This window comes from Sardina pilchardus, chromosome 18 (assembly GCF_963854185.1).
Source record: "Sardina pilchardus chromosome 18, fSarPil1.1, whole genome shotgun sequence".
Taxonomy (NCBI): domain Eukaryota; kingdom Metazoa; phylum Chordata; class Actinopteri; order Clupeiformes; family Clupeidae; genus Sardina; species Sardina pilchardus.
In genome coordinates, this window is record NC_085011.1 from 4,270,959 (window position 1) to 4,280,958 (window position 10,000).

At 50.0% G+C, this 10,000-nt stretch overlaps 1 protein-coding gene across 1 annotated transcript in view; it reads right to left on the reverse strand.

The window, feature by feature from the left end:
* LOC134064168 (echinoderm microtubule-associated protein-like 6) overlaps positions 1–10,000 on the reverse strand; it is an 81,834-nt gene that overhangs the window by 36,614 nt on the left and 35,220 nt on the right. Inside the window, exons 9-13 of the mRNA XM_062519991.1 lie at positions 7,385–7,641; positions 6,298–6,510; positions 5,728–5,895; positions 4,573–4,679; positions 1,715–1,833 (exon numbers count right to left, since the gene is read on the reverse strand). Of these exons, the coding sequence (XP_062375975.1) occupies positions 1,715–1,833; positions 4,573–4,679; positions 5,728–5,895; positions 6,298–6,510; positions 7,385–7,641 (864 nt within the window). The remainder of the gene's footprint in view (positions 1–1,714; positions 1,834–4,572; positions 4,680–5,727; positions 5,896–6,297; positions 6,511–7,384; positions 7,642–10,000) is intronic.

Here is a 10,000-nt window from a genome sequence, read left to right on the forward strand (position 1 = left end):
GAGAGGGAGAGAGGGTGGCAGAGAGAGAAATGGATAGAGAGAGGGACAGAGAGCGAGCAGGAGAGAGAGACGGAAAAGGGGAGAGACAGGGAGAGAGAGAGATAGTGAGGGAGAGGGAGAGAAAGAGAGAGAGAGAGGGAGAGGGTGGCAGAGAGAGAAATGGATAGAGAGAGGGACAGAGAGCGAGCAGGAAAGAGAGACGGAAAAGGGGAGAGACAGGGAGAGAGAGACAAAGAGAGAGAGAGACAGGGAGAGAGAGAGAGAGAGAGAGGGAGAGAGGGTGGCAGAGAGAGAAATGGATAGAGAGAGGGACAGAGAGCGAGAAGGAAAGAGAGGCGGAAAAGGGGAGAGACAGGGAGAGAGAGAAAAAGAGAGAGAGAGAGAGACAGGGAGAGAGAGAGAGGGGGATGGATGGTGTTATAAGGACACAGAGACTAAAAGGGACAGAAGAAACAGTCAAGTCAAGATTTCAATCAGCCATGATGTAGTACCTTATTTGGATGTGGAATGAGTTGGGAGGGAAATCAAACTCAACAGATTTTATTCATTCCCAGCTGGCAAATCTCTCTCCCTGTATGAAGTGGCCGTAATTAATCACACGCTGTGAGTGGAATTCTAATTGAGAAACTCTGTGTGTGTGTGTGTGTGTGTGTGTGTGTGTGTGTGTGTGGGTAGATGGTTGTGTGTGTGTGTGTGTGTGAGTATGTGTGTGTGTTTGTTTGTGTGTGTGACTGTGTATCTCTGTGTGTGTGTGTGTGTGTGTGTTTTCTGAGTGTGTGCCATTTTAATTCCTCAAATACTCAGGCTTCACAGTCAGCCAGTGCCAATAGCGATGGCCTGGGAGTAAGGAAGTTAGCATTACAGGAATAGTCCTCAGAATGAACTTGACCAAAAATAGGAAACTAAGTAGCAGCCAAAACAGCACTTCAATACTGTCAACCTTTTAATTCCGGTTTCATTTAAACAAAACCAAAAATCAGAGAGCTTATTGGAGAACAAATGATATGCATATCTTAATCTATTTCTGTACCTGTTTTGTGTAGATGCAAATGAACTGCACACACCCATAAATAATAAACAGCCTTCCATATCCCCTTCATCAACATACTAGAGACGTACAGGAGATGCATATTAACAAGGGAGCTAACGGCTCTATTCCCTGGAGCAAATGCAAAGATGAGCTGCGACTGCTTGTGAGGAACTTGGAGGTCGTGACATTAACGGGGGACACTTCATTAACCACGAGCTGCTGCAGCCCCACAGTCTGTCTGTTATGGCCTGAGCAGACTACACCATTTGCTCTTTTACGATTGACCGTGCCAGACTCGGCCATCAGAGAACCACAAAATCTTGCTGCGTCTTGGTCGTAAGACTGGTCACATTACAAGATCATCTATCGTCGCATGTCGTCACAGTGTCAGTGTCAACACTGGTGTCGTAGGAGATTCCCGAAAAATTCAGACATGCTAGTCTTTTGGTCGTAACGTCGTGGCGCGTCGCAGACAATAAATCGTGGGTCGTTGACTATGTCACATAACAAGCCGGTTCCTCCTTCTAGCGTCCTTCCGGACTTTTAATATTCGGACATGACAATGGAAATTTGTTGACCACGACACAATTGTGGGAAATCGGGCCGAAATCATTCATGTAGTCTGTACAGGCCATAAGTCACTCTACCGGACGGTCAGTCTGCTGGGTGGTCAGTGTGCCTTACCCGTGGACGAACTTGAGGCGCAGGCCCACGTCAGGGCAGCGCTGCCTCTTGAGTGACCCCACCAGCTGCTTCTTCTCCCGGCTCTGCTGCTTCAGCTGAGGGAGGTCCTCCTTGTACACCTGCGGAACCACACGGAACCACATAGAACCCAGAACTGAGAACACGGAGGAGGAAGAGAGAGAGGGAGAGGGGGAGGGAAAGAGAGAGAGAGAAAAAGAGGGATAGAGGGAGATAGAGACAGAGGGAGAGAGAGCAAGAGAGAGAGGGAGATAGCGAGAGAGAGAGAAAGAGAGAGAGAGCAAGAGAGAGAGCAAGAGAGAGAAGGATAGAGAGGGGGAGGGAAAGAGAGAGAGAGAGAAAGAGGGATAGAGAGGGAGATAGAGACAGAGGGAGAGAGAGCAAGAGAGAGAGGGAGATAGCGAGAGAGAGAGAAAGAGAGAGAGAGCAAGAGAGAGAGCAAGAGAGAGAAGGATAGAGAGAGAGAAAGAGAGATAGAGGAACAGCACTGCTGAGAGCCTAGGGTCCCGTGACGGAGAATCCAAACAGCAATAAAACAAGAGTCTCTAGAGTCCAGCCATGTTTGCTTCATTAAGTTTGCTTTCTCAGCCTCATCACACACACACGCTCATACACTCACACGCACACACACACACACACACTACTTTCTCCTCCAAGCAATGTAGTCATTTTAATTCAGTTGAACAGACAGACAGAGAGCCTACAAAAAGGGAGCATCAAGCACAATGTGTAATATATTCTGTCATGTCTACAGTATTGAGATTAGGCCCAATAAAAGGCAGAGCGACACCAGAGGAGCGCCAGGTTTGATGTCGGAGCCGCGCTCTTAAAGGAAGCAGAAAAAAAACAAAAAGCTGAGGGGCGCTGAAAAGGCTCTAATTAGCCAGCTAGCCCGTTAGCGTCTGGGAATGACAGCCTGAGATGACAGCCCGAGTCAAGCAAGCAGACAAGGAGCGTAGACAGAGGCAGGCCCCCTCCTGAATAATTCCCTTTCACCCTTGCTGGGGTTGGTTAATATTGGATATCACCGGCCCTGATTAGCATACAACGCCAGCTACTACAAAACACTCTGGCTGTCCGTCAGTCAGTCAGTCAGTCAGTCAGTCGCTCGTTCGCTCTCTCGCTCGCTTGCTCGTGCGGCTGCAGCCGGCTCGCTCGCCTCACACCTGCATCTCAATTACCGCTGGCCCAAGTGTGTGTGTGTGTGTGTGTGTGTGTGAGAGAGTGTGTGTGTTGTGTGTGTGTGTGGGTACAAGAGATCCGCCAGACATGCGGCCTGCCAACAGGTCGGGGAGAGAGACAGATAGAGAGAGAGAGAGAGAGAGAGAGAAACAGAGACAAAGACAGATAGACGGACAGAGACTGAGAGACAGCCGGAGAAAGAGAGAGAGAGAGAGAGAACTGAGAGAGCAAGAGAGAGACAAGAGAAAGAGCGAGAGACAGAGACAGGCGGAGACAGAGAGACAGAGCGAGAGACAGAGAGAGAGCGAGAGACAGAGAGAGAGAGAGTCAGATGAGGACACTGGTTGGCAGGGAGTGTGAGTGAGTGAGTGAGTGAGTGAGTGAGTGAGCGAGAGGTCTGGGGTGTTGAAACTTTTAAAGCGGGGCGCTCATTGATCAGTCATGAGCCCGGCGACAGCGGCACGCCGGGGCCTCGTATCTGCCCACAAACAGGCGGCAGCGGCAGTGGCGGCGGAGGAGCTTTGTGGTTGCCGTGGCGATGCCCACGCTGAGCCGCCGACAGAGACTGCAGCAGCTGTGGCAGCAGATAAGGCCTGTGACGGATGCAGAGGGGTGCGGGGCTGCTGATAGGACGCGTGTGTGTGTGTGTGTGTGTGTGTGTGTGTGTGTGTGTGTGTGTGTTGGGGGCTGGGGGTTGTCTGGGGGGTTTGCGAGTGCGAGCGTTAGAAACCCAAGACCCCGATGGGCTCAGCACAGATGCTGCACAAAAGCCCCCTAGATAGGCGAGAGAGCGAGCGAGAGAGCGAGGGAATGAGAGAGCGACAGGGCGAGTGAGCGAGAGGGCGGCGGAGTTCTTTCATCGACCTCCAGCTCCGTCTCCGTCTCCGTTCGCCCCTCGTCATTCATCCACGGCGGCGGCGTAGCGCGGCGCATCTGCCGTCCTTCACCTTGGCTGACCTTGAGAGCGAGCGGCGCTCATTCCGCACACGTACAGTACGTGCGTCTCTGTCAGAGAGAGACACGTCAGCCTGCCTCTCGGCTCCAGCCTTTCATCTCACACGTCCGTGGGTGCGCTGGAGGCCTCTGTGATTTGGACACAGTCGCAGAAGCACACTGCCCACGTGATGCTCTAGTCCAGATCACATGAACGCGTTCAAAGACTCAGCATACAGTAGCTAGCAGTGGCTGTCTTGTTATAGCAACACTATAGCACTTTTCCTCTGTTGCACACACGCTATTTGTTTATCCACCAAATACCGAGGTCCACAGACAAGGTAGAGCATGTTGCATGATTTTATGACAGTATGATGTATTGCGACCTCGAAAAAAGTCAAATTTGTGGTCTCTTAGCTCTCATTTCATCAGGTACCCACAGGTACGCTACCCGATCTGGTAAAGTTACATAGTGCGGTTATAGCCGATAGAGGGCCGCGAAGTCGATGCAGAAGTGCCGTTCACCATGTTACGAGTTGATGATGAACCGCTGTAATGATTTTGGAAACATTATGGTAACGTACGAAAAACTCTTTAGTGTTGCTTTAAGTGTTGTGTGCGTGAGAACATATGAAGCGGGAACACACCTGGCGGTCGTAATTGATTTGGGTCTCCTGCTCGATGTGTTGTGTGTGTGAGAACGTATGAACCGGCGGTTAACACACCTGGCGGTCGTAATTGATTTGGGTCTCCTGCTCGATGTCTGAGTCCAGCTCTGGGACATCAGACAGGTCAGAGTCGGACTCCTCGCTGTTGGAATCGGCATATCCATCTTCAGAGGGACACAAAGAAACACACTCTGACTACCGGAGACATTCAGAGGTCTGAATATGACAGAAATACTGCAGAGATGTTGACAAATACAAATACATAACTGCCTACTACCAGTTACTACTAAGATATTATTGCTCAGTGGGATCTCAATGGGATTACTCCTGGTTAATAAAATAAAATAAAACAAATGCCTGCGCAATTCCCATATGAACCGCAGGCTGTCTAGAGGTGAGTGTACCTTGATGCAGGGGCTCTGGTACGCTATTGGCTGTCTAGAGGTGAGTGTACCTTGATGCAGGGGCACTGGGACGCCATTGGCTGTCTAGAGGTAAGTGGGTGTACCTTGATGCAGGGGTTCTGGTACGCCATTGGCTGTCTAGAGGTAAGTGTACCTTGATGCAGGGGCTCTGGGACGCCATTGGCTGTCTAGAGGTGAGTCTACCTTGTTGCAGGGGCTCTGGGACGCCATTGGCTGTCTAGAGGTGAGTGTACCTTGATGCCGGAGCTCTGGGACGCCATTGGCTGTCTAGAGGTGAGTCTACCTTGATGCAGGGGCTCTGGTACGCCATTGGCTGTCTAGAGGTGAGTGTACCTTGATGCAAGGGATCTGGTACGCTATTGGCTGTCTAGAGGTGAGTGTACCTTGATGCAGGGGCTCTGGGACGCCATTGGCTGTCTAGAGGTGGGTGTACCTTGATGCAGGGGCTCTGGTACGCCATTGGCTGTCTAGAGGTGAGTGTACCTTGATGCAGGGGCTCTGGTACGCCATTGGCTGTCTAGAGGTGAGTGTACCTTGATGCAGGGGCTCTGGTACGCCATTGGCTGTCTAGAGGTGAGTGGGTGTACCTTGATGCAGGGGCTCTGGTACGCCATTGGCTGTCTAGAGGTGAGTGTACCTTGATGCAGGGGCTCTGGGACGCCATTGGCTGTCTAGAGGTGAGTGTACCTTGATGCAGGGGCTCTGGGACGCCATTGGCTGTCTAGAGGTGGGTGTACCTTGATGCAGGGGCTCTGGTACGCCATTGGCTGTCTAGAGGTGGGCGTACCTTGATGCAGGGGCTCTGGGACGCCATTGGCGACGCCCTCGGGGAGGAACCTCCACTGGAACACGGAGTGATCCGCCCCGCCCGTCGTCAGCACCCACTGGAAGTCATGTGACCAGCGCACATTGGTCACATGGGCCGAGTGGCCGACGTATTTCTTAAACTTCGCACCTGCGGACAAAGGTCAAGGGTCAAGTTGTAATTTCGCTCATTTGGAAGGAAGGAAGTAGGTAAGTAAGTAAGTAAGTAAGTAGGTAGGTAAGTAAGCAAGGAAGTACGTTTCTTATACATAAAGTGCATTCATGCACAGAGTGCAACACAAAGACACACAGGCATCAATACACAACAAAACAATCAGTGAAACAAGTTCACTGGATATATCCAGCTGAAATGTCGGTGAACAAAGATGACTGTTGTGAACCGTGACAACGAATAATGATATCTATTTAGCCAGTCACAGTCCCCTATCTTACAATCTTATTTCATCTGTTTTTCAATACTGCTTTAATTCCAAGCTGAAACGTTGTAATAATAGCTGATTCAGCAGCATTAAAACGTGCGCTGCAATCCCACCTTTCTTCACACAGGGGAATCGGAAGAGCTTGACGAGGCCGAAGTCATCGCCGGTGACCAGGATGGCACTGTTGTAGTTGGCATCCACGGAGTTGATGTCGCTGATGTTGGTGTACTTGGGCCAGATGCCCGTCACCTCCGGGCCGATCACGCACGTCCACGACACCCAGTGGATCCCTTTGGTCTCCTCCTTGGTGCTGAGGTGCTTGCCCGCTGCGGAGCAGAGGTCAAAGGTTAAAGGGAAGTGGTTCTACTAGAGTGGGTTAGCGATTAAGGATCTTTCTCCGTTAAATGGAGAAGTAGCCAGAACTCACATTTTAACAGTCAAAAGACATCCTGGCTTAAAAAAAAAAAAAAATGTGTTGTTTTTGTTTCTGTTTTATTTGTTTTGTCTTTTTCCTAAAAACAGTTAGTTACACACATTTCATTTCATCCCTTGTGTGACCAAACTCAAACGTTCCTTGCATAAACACCAGAAGATAGGATAACTCTCATTCATCTTAATTACACTGCAAACACACACGCGCAGATCTAAAAGTGTTGACGAGGGGATTAAATGCTTCACACCTTTTAACTCGCGGCACTTTCGAGGGCCTTAATTAGCATGACAAAGAAAAACAAAGTGCTGCGCTAGAAACCCGGGCCAGGGACACTGTGCTATGCTTGCTTTTGGATTAAATGCACAAATGGCAGAAATGGTCATCCTGTATGTTAATAATAAAATTCTGATTCAGCACCTGATTTACATATTATACATGTATAAGTGTATATAGCTGGTTTCTATACATGGATTTAAGGAACATGGCAACATGTTGGAAAACGTTCATTAGGAAAATGTTAGAGTTCTTTTGTCAGTTTTGGGAGCTATATGCTAGTTGGCTCTGGTCACCTCAATGCAGCAGCATTTACAATTCCTTTTAAACGGCCGGGTTTCCCAGATTCGTTAAGAAGCTCTTAAGTGCTAAGAACTTCTTAGGAGCACTCTAAAAGAACGTTCTAAGAATGCTCCTAAGAAGTTCTTAGCACTTAAGAGCTTCTTAACGAATCGGGGAAACCCCTCTGGGAAGCCATTATCCTCCCGACTCACTCGGCATCCTGTAGAAGAGGCGTTCTCCGGCGCCGTCGTTGGTCTGCAGGTACTTGCTGTCGATGGACCAGTCCAGGTGTGTGATGAAGCTGGACGACTTGTTGCACTCGCCCACCTTCTTGTAGCGCTGCGCCATGGCGTAGACGTCCACCAGGCCGTCGTTGGAGCCCACGGCCAGGTAAGCGCCGTCCGGCGAGAACTTCATCTCGTGGATCACCTCCTTCCTGTCCTTGATGTGCACCACCTCCGTCATGTCTCTGGAGGAGCAGGATGCACAACGGAGCAGCTCCATCAGAGACACACACACACACACACACACACAGGATACACAACGGAGCAGCTCCATCAGACACACACACACACAGGATACACAACGGAGCAGCTCCATCAGAGACACACACACACACACACACACACACAGGATACACAACGGAGCAGCTCCATCAGAGACACACACACACACACACACACAGGATACACAACGGAGCAGCTCCATCAGACACACACACACACACAGAGGACACAGTGGAGCAGCTCCATCAGAGACAACACACACACACACAGAGGATACAGTGGAGCAGCTCCATCAGAGACACACACACACACAGGATACAATGGAGCAGCTCCATCAGAGACACACACACACACACGCACACACACACACAAACACACACACACACACACACACACACACACACACACACACACAGAAACCAACATGTTCAGAGGACAGGAACATACTAAATAAAATCTCTTCTCTTCACAATCAATTGGAGATAAATAATCAATATCAGATCATTAATATAAGATTTTAAAAAATCATTTTCTTGAATTACTGAATTTCAACTTCAACGAAATAGCCTTCCTCTTGTCTAAGCTCAAGTCAAATTCAAGTTCACTTTAAGATCTTAAAATAACTCTTTTGCTCAATAATTCTCATTTCTAAAGGAGGCTCAGGAGAGAAAGGTTAGCATCCAGCAGTCTCCCAATAAGATGGAGATTTATTTCTGAGTCAGACACAGAGAGTCAGGCAGCAACGTGTTCCTCTGGGAGCGCACGCTGCCTCTGATGCCTGGTGCTGGGGACGCGACCGACGGACACAAGCGTGGGGATATGGCCCAGACCTGGTGCTGGGGACGCGACCGACGGACACAAGCGTGGGGATATGGCCCAGACCTGGAGAGGATGACAGAGCACCACTCCACCTCCACTTCTCATCTCACAGGCCGCCGCTGCGCTGGCTAGTCCAGGGCATACGAGAACAAAGAGAGAGGACACGTCCAGCCGTGGCAGGTGCTCACAGAGGAAAGTAGGCAGAACAGAACAAGAGCAATGTCACCTTCCGGCCAGAACATTGTTTTCACTTTCTTTCAGCGGAGGAGCTGAGTGGCAAAGCCTTTTTTCTTGTTTCACAAAGTGCGGAAAAAAAAGGACCGTCATCTGCTTTCATGGCCCTCAGCTTTGGCCACAAACGTACACAGAGAGCCAGCCTGCCTGAGCTGTACCACAGCCAAATGATGACCGCAGTCACCGCAAATACTGTACGTGATTGGTCATACTGGAGCGGGATTGAATCCTGCAAATGGGAGACAAAGTTCTTGGCACCAAGTGAGCTGGTAGTGACAGCCTGCAAGGCGCTGAGTGACTGTGTGCAGGAGGAGGGGGGGGGGGGGGGGGGGGTGGAGGGAGGGGGGGGGGGGGGGCTGGAGGGAGGGGAAGCTGCTGGAAGCTTCCGTGTTGGAGGGCGCCTTGTGGGTTTGTTTAACGTCCTCTGAATAGCACCAGATGGAGGAAGCACATTCATCCCGCCTGATGAGGATGACCCTTGCTGGGCCACTGCCACCCAACTTATTAGCTCAGATGGGAGGCGCGAGACCGCGTGGAGAGAGGGATGGTGGAGATAGCGTGTGTGTAGGGGAGAGGGGGGGGGGATGAATTAAATCATCATCAGGAGACTCATCATGCCTGTTTGTTTCGCAGAAAAGCAATTTCACCCAGCTGATAGTTTATTATCTCTTTAGTGATGGATCGCTCGCTCACTTAATCACCGTTGTCATCGCAGGCGCAAGGCAACGACAGCTATTTCATTTCCATTCTGAGAAACGGGAGACGTGAGTGAGAGAAATAGCGTCGAGTCAACGCCGCTGGAGGCCCTGCTCTTACACTCCTGAGCAAATAGAGATAGGCTCTCCTCCGAGCAACAATATTTGCGGGAGTCCCCAGGCATGCAATTAATTTCGTCTCCGCGAGAAACACTCCGCAGGAGCACAAAATACAAACCGCACAGCTTCCTTGTTCTCTAGACAATGTGTAAGGACATATGTACTAGCTCATGCCATGAATAATTCACAAGTTTCTGGAAAAAACAACAACAACAAAGGCAAACTGAGGAATTGACAACGAAAAGCATCCAGAGAATACCATTAGAGGATCCGAAAACCCCCTTGTGTTCAAATGATTCAAACTGAGGAGTGAACAAGGAAAAGCTTCCAGAGAATACCATTAGGATCCGAGAACTCCCTCGTGCTCAAATGATTCAGAACAGTCCTCTGGCACACAGGCCTTCATCTTTTTAATGGAGAGAACGTGAATGGCAGCTGCTTATTTCAACATGCG